At 35.8% G+C, this 17,184-nt stretch overlaps 2 protein-coding genes and 1 long non-coding RNA gene across 3 annotated transcripts; all 3 read left to right on the plus strand.

Moving 5' to 3' along the window:
• The first annotated feature begins 1,908 nt into the window (after positions 1–1,908).
• On the plus strand, positions 1,909–6,885 carry LOC149016807 (beta-glucosidase 24-like). The gene is made up of 13 exons (XM_089154869.1): positions 1,909–2,263; positions 2,415–2,484; positions 2,614–2,672; positions 4,391–4,466; positions 4,726–4,803; positions 4,949–5,036; positions 5,152–5,377; positions 5,507–5,622; positions 5,741–5,952; positions 6,043–6,074; positions 6,149–6,251; positions 6,371–6,473; positions 6,594–6,885. The coding sequence occupies exons 1-13, from the start codon at positions 1,979–1,981 to the stop codon at positions 6,760–6,762; spliced, it is 1,617 nt and encodes a 538-aa protein (XP_089010995.1). The 5' UTR covers positions 1,909–1,978; the 3' UTR covers positions 6,763–6,885.
• A 6,751-nt stretch (positions 6,886–13,636) lies between these two features.
• LOC149016808 (uncharacterized) lies at positions 13,637–14,803 on the plus strand. The gene is made up of 3 exons (XR_016173376.1): positions 13,637–13,751; positions 14,148–14,223; positions 14,723–14,803. It is a non-coding gene; the product is annotated as an uncharacterized LOC149016808 (long non-coding RNA).
• A 107-nt stretch (positions 14,804–14,910) lies between these two features.
• LOC149016809 (beta-glucosidase 12-like) lies at positions 14,911–16,983 on the plus strand. The gene is made up of 8 exons (XM_089154870.1): positions 14,911–14,992; positions 15,108–15,333; positions 15,466–15,581; positions 15,684–15,895; positions 15,985–16,016; positions 16,091–16,193; positions 16,313–16,415; positions 16,561–16,983. The coding sequence occupies exons 1-8, from the start codon at positions 14,976–14,978 to the stop codon at positions 16,835–16,837; spliced, it is 1,086 nt and encodes a 361-aa protein (XP_089010996.1). The 5' UTR covers positions 14,911–14,975; the 3' UTR covers positions 16,838–16,983.
• The last annotated feature ends 201 nt before the right edge of the window (positions 16,984–17,184 follow it).

Here is a 17,184-nt window from a genome sequence, read left to right on the forward strand (position 1 = left end):
GAGTTTCTTTGGTTTTTTGTGTTTTATTATGTTCACTTCTTACTCGAGGTTCCAATTCTATAACTATTGACCAATTTTCAACCCCCCACCAAAACCGGTCTTTCCATCCAGGAGGATTTTGGTATGTCCATGTGATTTCCAGTCTTCATAATATAGAAGAATTTTTTTTGGCCAAAACATAATAGCATGAATTTATTAAAGAAAAGAGTTTAGGTCAAAAGGCCTATACAAAAGGATCCACAAACAAAGGTGATCAAATACCCCACAAAGTTCTATCTAGAGATAATCGATAAGCACCCCTAGCAAGAAAATCAGCAAAACCATTACCAACCCTCGGAATATAGCTAAAAGAAATCCAGCGAAAAAGAGGACAAAGTCTTAAAATATCCAAAAACTAAACTAGAACTCATCGAATCTAAAGATGATTGGAGACCTTGGAGAGCAAGAACCATAGGTAAACAATTTGAGTGGATTTGTAAATCAACTACTCCTAACGAAGAGCCAAGCAAAATGCCATCTCTAATGACTTCAAGTTCTACTAGAGTTGCCAAAGAGCTATGTCCACATTTGCTTTCAGCCGCGCGCCACAAAACCACCATTGTAATCCCACAAAATGCAACCTCTACCTCCTTAGTGTGAATTGCTGTCCCATGATCCATTTGTAAATATATGAAAGAGAGCAAGTTCCTTATTAATTAATGGCATGACTTGGCCTTGAACAAAGTTCCCCTCGAGCCCTTTGGGACTCCATAATGTGTGATTGTATATCTGCACATAGATAAGAGAATTTAGTCATTGTAGATCTCAATCCCTCTAAAAAGAGCTGCATTCCTAGTTTTCCAAATACACCAAACTAAGGCACTCCACATCTGATTCAGCAATATTAGATTGTCACAACCAAGGAACTTAAATTTAATGAAATCCATCTAATCAAATACATAGAGGGGATAATCTCCAACACTCCTATGCATGAGAAAAAAATAAATAAAGTTTGACATACATTCTCCTGACCATGACCACATATTAGGCAGAGGGGAGTAAGAGAAGCATTCCTCAAAAAAAGTGAGCTCCCTATTGCAATAGCCTCATGTGATGATCACCATAGGAAATTTTTAATCTTTGAAAGGGTGTGGATCTGCCAAATATGTTTCCAATGTTTAGACGACAAAGAAGAAGAAGCTACATTACCTTGATCATCAGCCATAAATAAACATTGGTGATAAGCAAACTTCACAGTAAACTTACCATCTTTTACTTTATTCCAAATCCATGAGTCTAAAGTATCAAGAAACACATAGGGATAGATTGAATAGCCCTGATTTCACTTAGAGAAAATAGAGTTTGAAGCAAAGGTAATTTCCAAAGATGAGTAGCCCAATCAATTAGGTCGTGCACCCAAGTAGAGGTAGAGCTATGTCCCAATTAATGAAGTGCTTCTAATGCAATGTGAATAGCCTTGATTTAATAATATAGACTCACTATATATATATATATATATATTCTCTCTATCAACAAAAAGATGTAAATCTCTTTCTTTCTTCTCTTTTTACTATTTTTTGTCTTCCTCTAATGTGGTTATTTTCCTATCAAAGAATCTAGAATACCTATCCTATGATCCCGAAATTAATTTCACGTGTCAACTTGATTCCATATGTTTCACGAGTGTGTGGACTTTCACACCCACCCTCCCCCACCATAAAAAAAAAAAAAAGTAAAAAAGTAAAAAAAAAAAATGTCTTTCAAGTTTCAATCATGTTGTTTTCTATTTTATTTTATCTATAGAGGATTCAAATTTGTCGGCTATGGTTTCTATTCATAGAGAACCTAACCCCATTATATATTTTGACTAGGGTTTCGTTGCTCTATATAAGGACATCTTAGTTCTCATGCAAAGCACCTCCCATCGTTTACTAAGCTGATATTGTTGTCTGCCAATAGTTTTGTAGTTCTTTGCTCTGCCTAAGATATACAAGCAACAATGCCGATTGCCATTTCGTTGTTGCCTCAGCTAGAAACCCCTACTGCGATTCATCAGGGACTCTCGCCTTTGCACAAACCCAACTTCATTTCAAGGTGTCGTAGTAGTGCATGGCTCCTCTCCAGTAGGCCACAGAGAACAGTAGCTCTACATGGTAATTGGAAGAGTTATTCTATCCAGGCCATTTCTACTGAGGCTGTTAAGACTATCACTGATGAGACGCTCATCAAACGAAGTGATTTCCCAAGTGATTTCTTCTTTGGAACTGCATCGTCTGCTTATCAGGTACATCCACCTTGTATGCATGGTCTCAATTTTTTTTCTTATTGGCTTGGTTTATGCTGCACTAAGTGTCTCCTCATTCTTTACCCATCTGTACATGAAATTTTTCTTATTGGCTTGGTGTATGCTTGCACTAAGTGAGGTCCTCTTTCAGTATGAAGGTGCAATAAGAGAAGGTGGTAAAGGAGTAAGCCTTTGGGATCAATACGCTCATAGAAACCCAAGTTTGTCTCTCTTTCTCTCTCACACACACCCCCACACATCCACACCCACAAGCACATAGTTACAGTTCTTTCTTCCCATGCATACATGCTTCGAGGAATGCAATCCACTAAAAGTATATTTGTGCGCAGATAAGATAGAGGATGGCTCAAATGGAGATGTGGCCTTAGATTCTTATCATCGATACAAGGTAACGTGCACATCATTTAGGGTAAAAGTATCATCTATGCACACTTATAAAAAACAATAGTATGTACCATTTTTTTTTCTACTAAAAGACAAAATTACTTAGCATACTTATATTGGAGGTAATTAGTGGTGTGGACATGTTTCACCCAGTTTCCAAAGAAAAGACTTGTTTCATTTGTTAATTTATTTGGTTTGTACTCGCATGAAATTTCTTGGGAAAATTACATGATTAGTCACTTTTAGGTTTTCCTTTAAAAAAATAACCACTCAATGTTTCACTTAATAAAACTAACTAAAATTAAGTTTGAGTTTACAAAACTAGTCAAAATAGTAATTTTTCATTCCTTTGACATTTTAACCCCCTAAAACTAACCACATTAAAAAGGGAAAATTACCATTTTTTTTAAAAGGGAAAAGTCACTAATTTTTCATTTTCTTTGGACATTTTTACCCTTAAAATTAATCAATACAAATATGGGGGTAAAAATGTCCAAATGAATGAAAAATCACTATTTTATCTAGTTTTGTAAGCCCAAACTCAGCTTTAGCTAGTTTTGTTAAGAGAAACTTTTACTGGTTACTTTTGTAAATAAAAATTTAAAACTAGCTAATCAAGTAATTTTCCCAAATTTCTTTTCCTTTTCTTTTTGGGTGTAAAGATTCTTCGTTGATGATGTGAGATGAAATAGATTGAAAACTCAGAGATGGGAGTTCTTTTAATTGGGGGACTGAACTTCCATGAATTTTATTTATTTATTTATTTTTTTTTGTAAAAGGTAGCTGTGTATTAGAAAGAAAAAAAAAAAAAAAAAAAGTTACAGTCTGAAATAAGTCTTCCCTTCAGCGTCATCTTTTATAATACGAGACAACGCTTCAGGTAAGAATGAGGAGAGAAAGAAATTTCATGTACAGATGGGTAAAGTTTCACGTATAGATGGGTAAAGCCTAGCCAAAAAATCTACCCCAGCATTAAGCTCACGGACAACATGATGAAGCCCATATTGGCATAACCATCTCAACGAGTCCCGGATGTTACAGACATCCTTTGTTGCATACCATGGTATGGTAAACCTACCTAAATCATCGCAATAGCACTCGATGAATCAGAAAGAATATGGACTCTTTGGATAGAATGTTCCAAAGCTATCACTAGTCCTCGACGAATGGTCGTGAGGTCCATGCAAATAACATTTGTTTTCAGACACCTACCAACAACAGCAAAGATGACTTCACCCATCTCAGTTCTCGCAAAAATCCCATATCTTCCTTGATTCCCCATGACAGAGCCGTCACAATTGAGAGAAACCCATTCCACAGGTGGCTTATTCCAAGTTAGAGTATGTGGTCTTGAAATCCTATATTGCACCTTGATCTTCCAATGATGAAACAGAGACCGATTGCGCTCATTATCTATGACTGGAATTTCTGTCCCAAGGAACCTCAACCTCGTATCATAAATAATACGGTTTAAAACATTAGTGTGAGTCTCCGACTTCCCCTGAAAAATGCGATTATTCCTCTCTATCTAAAGACGATAGAGAAAACAACAAAAACTGAACTGAAATAGTTTACCCATCAAATCCTAGTTGTTGAAATGAGAAGCTGCCCAGGCCAACTCTTCACCCCAACTTCCATGGATTTGTTAATTACGTAGGGACAGAACTTTGTTGTTGAATATGATGATGATGATAATGTGGTTATCTTTTTTTCACCAAATAGGAACATGTGGCTCTCATGAAGGATATGGGTGTTAACTGTTATAGACTCTCCATTGCATGGACCAGAATATTACCAAGTAAGTAGTCCAATATTGATCCTTATGTGCGTATACATTAATGGAATGCATCAGCACTGGTTTAACATGGTAGCATTCTTTCGTTCTAGTTTCTATTGATACCTACTGTGTCTCATTCTATGATGGATCAGAAAGTTTGAACCAAAAATTCATAACAAGAGCTTCAATGCATCAAAATCTCATGAAGCTGAGAATATTGACTTTAGAAAATTTTATTTAGAATACATGACTTATGATTTTGTGAAATCTACATTCATAGCTGGAAAGTTATGCGATGGAGTGAACGAGGAAGGCATCAGATATTACAACAACCTTATCAATGAGCTTCTATCCAATGGTAAAATATCTCTCTCTCTCTCTCATCTGGAACTATCTTAAATCTCTAGATCTCTCTGTCTCTTTCTCACATCTGAACCTATCTTAAATCTCTCTCTCTCTCTCCCTCTCTCTCTCATCTGAAACTATCTTAAACATATATGTAGGTATTGAGCCTTTCATTACCCTTTACCATTGGGACATACCTCAAGTCCTTGAAGATGAGTACGGTGGTTTCATGAATTCTCGAGTCATGTAAGTGACTCTTCATCATTTTACATTCCAATTTGCACCTTAATCCCCTTCTGATCAAAACCTGAAACTCATAATTTCTCATTGTATAAACAATATATGTATCATGTATGTACAGAAACGATTTCAGGGACTATGTAGACGTTTGCTTTGCTCGATTTGGCGACCGTGTGAAGCATTGGATCACATTGAACGAGCCATTTATTTACACCAGAGGTGGATATATTAATGGAGACTCTGCTCCCGGCTATGTGGAAAATTCTGCCAATAATCCTTATGTGGTAGCCCACAACTTACTCCTTGCTCATGCGGCTGCTGTTGATCTCTACAGGATGAAGTACCAGGTAATTATAATTAAGCTTGAGGTGGCCACACAGTATACGATCTAATGAACAAATTCTAGGGTTTTGTCAAGATTGGATAATGGAATCCCTAGTCTCTTTCTTTCACTAAAAGTGCATTTGCATTTACAGGCGATCCAAGGGGGTGAGATTGGAATCACATTGTATGCTGACCACATGATTCCTGTAAACAATGACAAAGACAACAGAGATGCTGCTGTAAGAGCTTTGGATTTCTCATTTGGTTGGTGAGCGTTTACTAACTTTTGATGAGAAAAACAAAAACTAGATTGAGACAAAATAAATGTCAATCAACTACATAATTAATCTAAATTTTTTTTTTTTTTTTTCAATTTCATTTACAAGGTTTATGGATCCAATACACTGTGGAGACTACCCAGAAAGCATGAAACATCTTGTGAGAGACAGGCTACCAAAATTTACTCCTGAGGAAGCTCGCTTGGTGAAAGGGTCATATGACTTTATTGGATTAAATTACTACACTGCAAATTTTGTTGCTTCAGCTCCTGCCTCTCCAACTCCTGGTTATAACACTGATGGCTGCTACACGATGTCTAGTAAGTTCAGATAAAAACCTTCTTTGTAAGGCTTTTAAATTGAAATATCTTTCAGACTAACTATTTGGTTCTTGTTATATGATATAACAGCTCGCCTTGAAGGAGTCCCAGTTGGTGCACCGGTATGTAACTTTGGAATATGTGAAAGCCAAGGTTCATTAGAATGGTTAAATCTAACAATTTTTTAATTTTACAGTGTGGTTCAGATTGGCTATTTATTCGACCGGATGGACTGCAACAGCTTTTGCTTGGCATAAAGGAGAAATACAATAACCCTGTTGTTTACATTACTGAGAATGGTAAAGCACAAGTTATTTTATCCTTAATTACTCATGAGTCAGAAGCATGTTAGGTGTTTAACATATTTGATGTGAGTGAAATGTTATGTAAATATGTATTCCATTGGATTTTCTTGCAGGAATTTCCAATCATTCCTCTGAGACTGTGGATCAGAAAATCAATGACAACCTGAGAGTGCAGTCCCTCAAGGACCATCTGATTAATATTCAGAGTGTTGTGAAGTGAGTATATATACTACATATGGTCTTGTTATTGAAGGAGAAAATCATGGAAAACGAAAATAGGATTTTCTGTTTATCAATAATTAATTTGATTTTTTTCTTTTTTATTTTTTATTATAGTGCTGGAGCAAAAGTGAAGGGATACATCGTGTGGACTTTGTTGGATGCCCTTGAATGGAGCTTTGGCTTCACAGTCAGCTTTGGAATTCATTACGTAGACTACAATGACAATCTCAAAATATATCCAAAGAACTCTGCCGTTTGGTATAAAGAATTCCTCGGCATGTAATGGAAAAACGATGTTGGCCTCTCCTTCCATATTATGATAAACTAAGGGTTGTCTTTTATATAGTTTTGAAGTTTTTCTTTCGGGGTAGGGGGTCCTTTTCTTCTTGAGAATAATTTGTAAGTTTTAGTCTTTCAGAAATAAAACTAGTTTGGCAATTTGCAGAATTGTGGAATTAATCTAGAAGATTTGATAAAGTATTTAGGATTTCCCTTTTACTCCCAAGTCCCAACCAATTTTCAAAGAGTAATAAAGTAATTGCATACGCATTATTTACTTTGAAGTAAAAGAGGTAAATCCTCAACGGTAACATTTTTGAATTGAAAAACCATAGGACAGAGGAGATAAGGCAAAATTATCAGAAAAGACATTCTTAATGGTGACATTTTGAATTGAGAATCAGATTTCCCAACCCCTTCTGTTTTTAATTATCGCAGACAAGATAAGCTATGTTAATATTTTTTTGTAATACTTGTCTAATTTCTCTAAGATATTATTATTTAATGTTGCATCAAACGTGTAATAATTTTGTTCATATGTTTAATTTTCAATCAACAAACTGAATAACATACAAGAAAGTCAATACAAATAGCAACCACCACATTACAGAAAGTGGTGAAAGTGTGTGTACGATTGGATTAAATTTTTATTTTTTATTTTTATTTTGTGAGAGTTAACCCATGTATCAAAATTCCACACATCCTTTTTTTTTAAAATGGGAAGATCCCAATAGGAATCAAATAATTGTTTTGTTACTCTCATACCCAAAGGGAGGGAGGCAGTGACTATAGATAAGTTCTGACCTATATGCATAGAGAATTTTTTTTGTAAAGTATTGTAAAAAATTATGACGTCTAGACTGAGTACCTTGCTGCCCCTACTTATTTCTAAAGAACAAGGTGCTTCTAGAAAGGGAAGATAATTTTTAAAAATATTTTTGTCACCTCTAAACTATCTAACATGCTATTTTTAACAGCTAGAGGGGTGGAATGAGTTTGAAACTGGACATTAAAAAGGCTTATGACTCCTTGTCTAGGAAGTTTTTGTATGATGTTTTTTCATGTTTTCGATTTTCAATTCATTGGCAAAGATGGATTCACGAGTTATTGACCTCTACTAGGATTTATGTACTTGTTAATGGTGGTTCTATGGGCTTCTTTGGGGTTGAGCTTTGTCTTCAACAAAGTGATGCAATCTCTCCTCTTTTGTTTCTGCTTGTGGAAGAGGTCCTATGTAGGAGGTTAACTACTATGATGAGGGAGGGCAGATGATGGTCTTTGTGTGGTCCTAGAGGAGTTATGTTCTTTTGCACTTATTGTATGATGATGACATCATTATTTTTGCAAATCCATCATTGACATTGGTAACAAATTTACTGTTGTTTTTAAAAGTATCAAGTGTTTTCAGGCCAACATATTAGCCTAGACAAGAGTAAGTTGTTCTAGGAGAGGTTCCTCTTCAAAGGAAACAAAAAATAGTTGATGTGTTGAGAATTCCTATTGCAAAACTCCCTACTAGATATCTTGGTGTAGAGCTCTAAATCCAGGGTAAGTCGTGATAAGGTGTTGTCCATTCTTGATAAGATAAAAATTGCCTTCAGTGTTAGAAGGGGAAGTTGCTTTCTCAAACAAGAATGGTGAAATTGATTTGGTTAGTCATTGCTAGCATCACTATCCACAATTTTTCAGTTTACTGGGAGCCCAATAGTATAATTAGAATTGTAGAAAGGTGGATTAGGAATTTTTGATGGTCTGGTGACATGGAATCTATCAAAACAATTACGGTAAAATGGGAGACTGTCTGCCAACCGAAATCAAAAGGTGGTTTGGGCATTTGACGTCTAAGAGAAGTAAACTTTGCATTCTTATGCAAGCTGACTTGGTTCATAAAACATAATAAATAAATAAATCTTTCCTGTTGAATTTCTTGAGAAATAGGTTCGTAGATGCTTGTGGAAATCTCAGACTCCTATTTTTGGATCTTCCATCTTGGGTGGTCTCAAGAAATTATGACAAACTGTAAAAGAAAATGAGCAATGGACAATAGGGGATGGAAGAAGTATATGTTTTTGGATTGATAGATGGCTAGGACCTTTCTCCATTTCCGCTGGTTTGGGTTTGGATCAGATGTTCAGTCATCTATCTTCGATAAAAAATAATGAATATTATTGAGGATTCTCATTGGCTTTTTCCTCCAGCATAGTAGCCTACTTTGCAAGAGGTATTGCAGTTGATCCAGCAAAGTCCGTTTCCCTTCCCTGTCGTAGGAAGATGTGTACCATTGGGAAGGAATCCCAAATGGAGAGTTCTCATTGAAATTAGCTTAGATTTGAGCAAGAAAAGAGCAGCAAAGGTGGATGGAATTCATTGATTTGGGATGTGCAATTGCTGTCGAGATAGGCTCTTTTGGTTGAAAACTGAACCATGGGAAGATTCTTGTTGATGACTTGGTGAAATCCAAGTGAGTGAGATTAATTTCACGTTGTGATTTATGTCCCCCCGGATTTAAAAAAAAAAATGCTAATTCCTTTAATTTTTTTAGTTTTTATATTAATTCCCTTAATTTTTTCAATTTTTTCTCTTTCCACATGTGAAACATCACTATTTGGCCCTCTTTAATATTGTGAACAATTTTTAAAGGTAAAATAATGGGTATAATGTCATTCCAAATTAAAAACTAACTCCTCAATCTGTATTTATTCTCCCCTCTCTTCTTTTCTTCCTATTTATTCTCTTCTCTTTCTATAAACGTGGGTTAAAGGAAATTTTTGAAAAAAAATCTTATTAGGTATTCATAATGTCATTCCTAATTAGAAACTAACTCCTCAATTCCTATTTATTCTCTTATATTTTCTCTTTCCTCTCTCTTCTCTTCTCTTTCCTTTTTATAAGTGTGGGTTAAGGAAAATTTGGAGAAAAATATTCTTCACAATTAGGTTTTTCTTTATCAATTTATTTATCGTTTCTCTTTTATTTTTTATTTTTTTTATTTTTATTATTTGATTTGTATTCTCTGTTTTTTTTATTTCTTTTGTAATTTTTTTATTTGATTTTATATTGTGAATAAAATATTTAATTTGGTTTGTATCTCCTATCAAAGAAAATTTTGGTTTGCATCTAACTTTTTTGGTTGAAATCATGTGTATCTTTTTTTTGTATTGTTGTTTAATTTCCCTATATTTGTTGAAAAAAAAACATTATTATCAATAATTCACCTTTTTTTTTTTCAAATATGTATGGGCCCCACCAAATATATGTGAGCCTATTCTTTACCATAATAAAATAATTCATAGGTCCCCCAATGGGTTTTATAAGGGTCTACATAATATGTGTGGTGAAAAAACATTAGTGCTTCCCCAACAGGAAGGTTATCTGGACTTTTATTCTTTGGCCTCCTAATGTTGAATCTTGATTCCGCTCCTGTTTATGTGGAATGAAAAATGAAGATCTAACTCATATTTTCTTATTTTGTCCTTTTATATGTCAATGTCGGATTTGATTGGCTCCTTCCCCTGACATTATCCTAGAGGATAAGGATTCAATCCAAGAGGCTATGGGGTGGTGGCTGAATTAGTCAACAAAATGTAAGTGTAGAATTGCATGGTTGAATGGTTGTATTTTGATTCCATATTACATATGGTTGGTGCAAAATCTGAAACGCTTTGAGGAATCTTAGCGTTCACCAGATCGGATAATGTTTCAAGTTTTTAAGAAAATAAGGCAATGTATCTACACTCTTATTCACATGTAAATCTTAGCAAGAGTGGTGCATGCAATAAAGGAAGAAGTGGAAAGCTATGAAGGAATTAGATTCTAACATGCGTACCGGGAGTCCAACTACGCTGCTGACTGGATCACGAAGATACTGACTTTTTTAGAGGAACCTTCGCGATTCTTTCTGGATCCACCCCAAGAATTGGAGGAAATCCTACTGGCGGATAAGATTTGCATGTTTGAGAAGTTTTCTTTTTCAAGGTTGCTAATCCTTGTTTGTTTGTTACCAAAAAAAAATAAAATATGCCTAAACGCTCTAAAACAAAATTAAAAAAAAAAATAAAAATTCGGTAAAAAAAAAAAGCAAAAAAAGAGAAAGAAATATAATTGAGACAAAACGTGTTTTTATCCCAAAGAGGAAAAAACATTCTTTGTTTGCATGGGGAGAAGCATATGCAACAATTACCGTAGTCCTTATACAAAAATTGTCTAAGTTCTACCATATCTTTTGAGCGGATAATAGGCGTGAGCCTCCTCTCGCGGGCGATGACCGCAAGAAAGGTTAGATGCGTTGAGACAAAACGTGTTTTTGATGGCAAAGTAGATGATGAAATGTGGTCTCTTGCAAAGCTACACAAGATTATGCTCAGAGTGTTGATTGTTTTGGGTAGTCTTGCATTTATAGTGTGAGGTTACCTTTCGTGTACATGTTAAGTCAGCGGCGAGGGCTGATGTCTCTCCTTGGATCATGCTCCCTTGCCATTAGTCCCTTTTAATCAGCTATTGAGTTGACCTTCGATAACAAGGACGCATATGCCATAGGGGTGCGTTATGCTTTTGGTCATGGGTAGTCGCATCCTTCCCGATCGGCCGACAAAAATTGTCTAATGGTTCTACCATACTTGGTGCTCATCTTTCCGTATCACTTTTGTTTCTATGTTTGAAGTTTAAACCCATCACAAACACCTTTTCTTCTATAAATCTACCACCAGAAAATGACTGTTCAATTATTACGATCTAGTCTCACCCATCCACTTGATGTGAGAATCACCTCTCTATTATTGAGACTCAATAAATCTACTTTGTTGCGACATCAGATATGGTGACCAAACAAGAATATACTTAAATTGGTGATCAGTACCTGACCTGTTATCCACAATTTGTATTGATTGGAATGATGGGGAACACCTTTCCATTATTGCATATGAGTTTGTTGGTAATATTGTAATAACATGTTCAAATTAAAAATATTAACTTTATTAAATATGAGAAAGAATATTTAAAAGAAATTAAATACACTTAAACCCACAATAATAACTACTTAATTAAAAAGAAGCCCAAGACTCTCTTTAAGAAACTTGACCGCAGCATCTCATATCTGAAAACAAAAACACCACAGAGCAGCAGTTCAAAGAAAGACACAATGAACAAGCTAAACAAAGCGAAATCTTTGCCATTGCCTTACATCCCATTCAAATTCTTTGCTTAATTGGGTAGATTTTAATATATAATTTAAATATAAGGTGAGGCTTTGTCCCTAACTCCGAGGCGATTTGAACTTTTAACCTCATATATGAAACATTGGTCTTTTACCAACTATATTAATCCCTTGAGATGAACACTATAGTTACTTAATTCCCTGATAAAAAAGAAAATTGATCTTTGAATTTATTTCTTCTAAATAATACCGATATAGTTTTGTTAGGATGCAAATTATTAGGCCAAAGCAAATCATGATCCAAATAATTCTAAAATTTATCCAACTTTTTAAAGCACATTGAGTATTGCAGCTTGTTGTTGCAGAATTCGGTCCCTCCTGGTCGAATGCTCGAACCTGCAAAAACGTGCTTGACCGGTATGGTCGAGTTTCGTCTTCGACGAACAAGTTAGTTCAGAGGAACCAAGGAAGCAAGCTCAATCTCTCAATTTATTCAATAACTTAAGAATGCATACCTCATAATGATGAATATGTGTGTATTTATAGATCTTAGGAGATGTTACCTTAACTATGCAGCAATGGAATTCGAATAGAACTCTGTAATTGTTACTAGCTTCCTGGGGAGAGGAATCTTATCCGCCAAGACAGTATTACTTGGATTGTAGTTGTGCCTTCTGGATTGTAGTTGTGCCTTCGTTTAAGGAGGTTGGATATGATTCAAATTGTATACCTTGCTTAGTGCCTTCGTTTTATTCCTGATCCGAACAAGGTTTGATCGGTCCGGTTCTTCTTTAGTCGACCCAAACAAATCTGTTATAAAATATCCATAACACAGGTCTTTGGATCACGTGTTGTCCTATCTCCCGGGGAGGATTCTGATATTCTTTCTCTCTACCGACAAAACGCTGTAAATGTCTCTCTTTCTTCTCTTCGTAATTTTTTTCTGTCTTGTTTTTATTATCCTTTCAAGAATCTAGAATAGCTTATCTGTATGGTCCCCTAATTTTCACGTGATGACTTGATTTCATGTGTTTCTAAAAAAGGAAATATTCACAGAGAACCTAAATCCATTTTATATTTTGACTAGGGTTTCTTTGCTCTATATAAGGACATCTTAGTTCTCATGCAAAGCACCTCTCATCGGTTCCTAAGCTGATATTGTTGTCTGCCAATAGTTTTGTGTATTTTTACTCTGCCTAAGATATACAAGCAACAATGCTGATTGCCATTTCGTCGTTGCCTCAGCTAGAAAACCCTACTGCTATTCATGGGGGCCTCTCGCCTTTGCACAAACCCAACTTCATTTCAAGGTGTCGTAGTAGTGCATGGCTCCTCTCCACTAGGCCACAGAGAACAGTAGCTCTACATGGTAATAGGAAGACTTGTGCTATCCAGGCCATTTCTACTGAAGCTGTTAAGACTATCACTGATGAGACGCTCATCAAACGAAGTGGCTTCCCAAGGGATTTCTTCTTTGGAACTGCATCGTCTGCTTATCAGGTACATCCACCTTGTATGAATGGTCTAAAATTTTTTCTTATTGGGTTGTTCTATGCTTGCACTAAGTAAGTGTCAGGTCCTTTTCAGTATGAAGGTGCAGTAAGAGAAGGTGGTAAAGGAGTAAGCCTCTGGGATCAATAGACTCATAGAAACCCAAGTTTGTCTCTCTCTCTCTCTCTCACACACCCACACTCACATGCACATAGTTACAGTTCTAAGACTATCTACCCATGCATACATGTTTCAAGGAATGCAATCCACTACAAGTTTATTTGTGCGCAGATAGGATAAAGGATGGCTCAAATGGAGATGTGGCCTTAGATTCTTATCATCGATACAAGGTAACATGCATACCCTTAAGGGTAAAAGTATCATCCATGCACACTTATAAAAAACAATTGTATTTACCATTTCTTTTCTTTTTTTTGCTAAAAGACAAAGTTACTTACCATGCATACTTATTATGGAGGTAAATAGTGGTGTACAATATGTTTCACTCAGTTTCCAAAGAAAAAACATGTTTCATTCATTAATTATTTGGTCTGCACTCCCATGAAATTTCTTCTCCTTTTCTTTTTGGGTGTAAAGATCCTTCACTGATGATATGAGATGAGATAGATTGAAAACTCAGTGATGGGAGTTCTTTTAATTGGGGGACTGAACTTCCATGGATTTTGTTAATTTCGTGGGGGACACCTTTGACGATGCTGATAATGTTATCTTTTTTCACTAAATAGGAACATGTGGCTCTCATGAAGGATATGGGTGTTAATTGTTATAGACTCTCGATTGCATGGACCAGAATATTACCAAGTAAGTAGTCCAATTTATTGATCCATATGTGCGTATACATTAATGGAATGCATCAGCCGGGGTCCAACATGGTAGCATTCTTTCATTCTAGTTTCTATTGATACCTACTCTGTCTCATTGTATGATGGATCAGAAAGTTTGAACCCAAATCCTCATAACAAGAGCTTCAATGCATCAAAATCTCATGAAGCTGAGAGGCTTTATATAATTTTATTTAGATATGATATACATGATTTATGATATCCCCCCCCCCCCCCGCCGCCGGTTGTCTTTTTCCCCCCCCCCCCTTTGCCCCGTTTTCCCCTTTTTGGCCTCCCCCTTTTTGCCCTTGAGCTTAGATGCTGGAGCTGTTTTTGGCACCCATCGTCTGAATTTCTCTCCCTCTTCTTTCCGGCGGTCCGAGATCCCGGGGGAGCTATTCAGTTGACTTTTTCTTTTCTTTCTAATACACAGCTACCTTTTTCCAAAAAAAAAAAAAAAAAAAAATCCATATTCATAGCTGGAAAGTTATGCGATGGAGTGAACGAGGAAGGCATCAGATATTACAACAGCCTTATCAATGAGCTTCTATCCAATGGTAGAATCAATCTCCATGATGATTGGGAAGAGCTTCCAACGTCTACATGTTGGCCTCTCTCTCTCTCTCTCTCTCATCTGAAACTATCTTAAATATATATGTAGGTATTGAGCCTTTCATTACCCTTTTCCATTGGGACATACCTCAAGTCCTTGAAGATGAGTACGGTGGTTTCATGAATTCTCGAATCATGTAAGCGACTCTTCATCAATTTACATTCCAATTTGCACCTTAAACCCCTTCTGATCAAAACCTGAAACTCATAATTTCTCATTGTATAAATAATATATGTATCATGTATGTGCAGAAACGATTTCAGGGACTATGTAGACGTTTGCTTTGCTCGATTTGGCGACCGTGTGAAGCATTGGATCACACTGAACGAGCCATTTATTTACATCAGAGCAGGATATATTAATGGAGACTTTGCTCCAGGCTATGTGGAACATTCTTCCAATAATCCTTATGTGGTAGGCCACAACTCCCTCCTTGCTCATGCAGCTGCTGTTGATCTCTACAGGATGAAGTACCAGGTAATTATATAATTAAGCTTGAGGTGATCACGCAGTATATGATCTAAGAAAACAAATTCTAGGGTTTTGTCAAGATTCGATAATGGAATCCCTAGTCTCTTTCTTTCACCAAAAGTGCATTTGCATTTACAGGCGGTCCAAGGGGGTGAGATTGGAATCACAGTGTATGCTGACCACATGATTCCTGTAAACAGTGACAAAGACAACAGAGATGCTGCTGTAAGAGCTATGGATTTCTCATTTGGTTGGTGAGTCTTTACTTTTGATGAGAAAGACAAAAACTATTTTGAGAGTACATAAAAATCAATCAACCACAAAATCTAAATTTTATTTCTCATTTCTTTTACAAGGTTTATGGATCCAATACACTTTGGAGATTACCCAGAAAGCATGAAACATCTTGTGAGAAACAGGCTACCAAAATTTACTCCTGAGGAAGCTCGCTTAGTGAAAGGGTCATATGATTTTATTGGATTAAATTACTACACTGCAAATTTTGTTGCTTCAGCTCCTGCCTCTCCCACTCCTGCTTATAACACTGATGGCTGCTACACAATGTCTAGTAAGTTCAAATAAAAACCTTCTTTGTAAGGCTTTTAAATTGAAATATCTTTCAGACTAACTATTTGTTCTTGTTATATGATATAACAGCTCGCCTTGAAGGAGTCCCCGTTGGTCCACCGGTATGTAACTTTGGAATATGTGAAAGCCAAGGTTCATTTGAACGATTAAAATCTAACAATGTTTTATTTTACAGAGTGGTTCAGATTGGCTATTTATTCGTCCAGATGGACTCCAAGAGGTTTTGCTTGGCATAAAGGAGAAATACAATAACCCTGTTGTTTACATTACTGAGAATGGTAAAGCACAAGTAAATTTATCCTTCGTTACTCACGAGTCAGAAGCATGTTAGGTGCTTCATATATTTGATGTGAGAGAAATTTTATGTAAATATGTATTCCATTGGATTTTCTTGAAGGAATTTCCAATCATACCTCTGAGACTGTGGATCAGAAAATCAATGACAACCTGAGAGTCCAGTCCCTCAAGGACCATCTGATTAATATTCAGAGTGTTGTGAAGTGAGTATATATACTACATATGGTCTTGTTATTGAAGGATAAAATCATGGAAAACGAAAATAGGAGTTTCTTTTAAAGATTTTATGTAGGAATTCTTATTGTTTATCAATAATTAATTTGATTTTTTCCTTTTTTTTTTTTTTAGTGCTGGAGCAAAGGTGAAGGGATACTTCGTGTGGACATTGTTGGATGCCTTTGAATGGAGCGTTGGCTTCACAGTCAGCTTTGGAATTCATTACGTAGACTACAATGACAATCTCAAAATATATCCAAAGAATTTGGCTGTTTGGTATAAAGAAATTCCTCAGCATGTAATGAAAAAGCGATGTTGGCCTCTCCTTCCATATTATGTTAAACTAAGGGTTGTCTTTTATATAGTTTTGAAGTTTTTCTTTCGGAGGAGGGGGTCCTTTTCTTCTTGAGAATAATTTGTGTGTTTTAGTATTTCATAAATAAAACTAGTTTGGCAATTCGCAGAATTGTGGAATTTATCTAGAAGGTTTGATAAAGTATTTAGAATTTCCCCTAGTACTCCCAAGTCCCAACCAATTTTCAAAGAGTAATAAAGTAATTGTATACACACTATTTATCTTTTGAGAAAACATTAGGTTTGATTAAAATCTATATTATCTATATATTAGTTTCAAATTACTTTTTGCATTTCTTTTATTTATTGTTTTGTTTGGTGTGGACCCTTGAGGTAAGGGGTAATCACCATGAGTAAGGGCCCTTATGACCTTGGATGGCTCTTCAAGACATGGTCATGGGC

This window comes from Hakea prostrata, chromosome 5 (genome assembly GCF_041222555.1).
Source record: "Hakea prostrata isolate BN-2017 chromosome 5, UWA_Hpros_2, whole genome shotgun sequence".
Classification (NCBI taxonomy): domain Eukaryota; kingdom Viridiplantae; phylum Streptophyta; class Magnoliopsida; order Proteales; family Proteaceae; genus Hakea; species Hakea prostrata.

Excerpts from the sequence above, each read along its gene's own strand:
- LOC149016807 (XM_089154869.1), top strand. The coding sequence starts at position 1,979 with ATGCCGATTGCCATTTCGTTGTTGCCTCAGCTAGAAACCCCTACTGCG. Across the intron at positions 2,264-2,414 it reads CTGCATCGTCTGCTTATCAG|TATGAAGGTGCAATAAGAGA; the intron begins GTACATCCACCT and ends GTCCTCTTTCAG. Across the intron at positions 2,485-2,613 it reads ATACGCTCATAGAAACCCAA|ATAAGATAGAGGATGGCTCA; the intron begins GTTTGTCTCTCT and ends ATTTGTGCGCAG.
- LOC149016809 (XM_089154870.1), top strand. Across the intron at positions 16,194-16,312 it reads TGTTTACATTACTGAGAATG|GAATTTCCAATCATACCTCT; the intron begins GTAAAGCACAAG and ends ATTTTCTTGAAG. Across the intron at positions 16,416-16,560 it reads AATATTCAGAGTGTTGTGAA|TGCTGGAGCAAAGGTGAAGG; the intron begins GTGAGTATATAT and ends TTTTTTTTTTAG.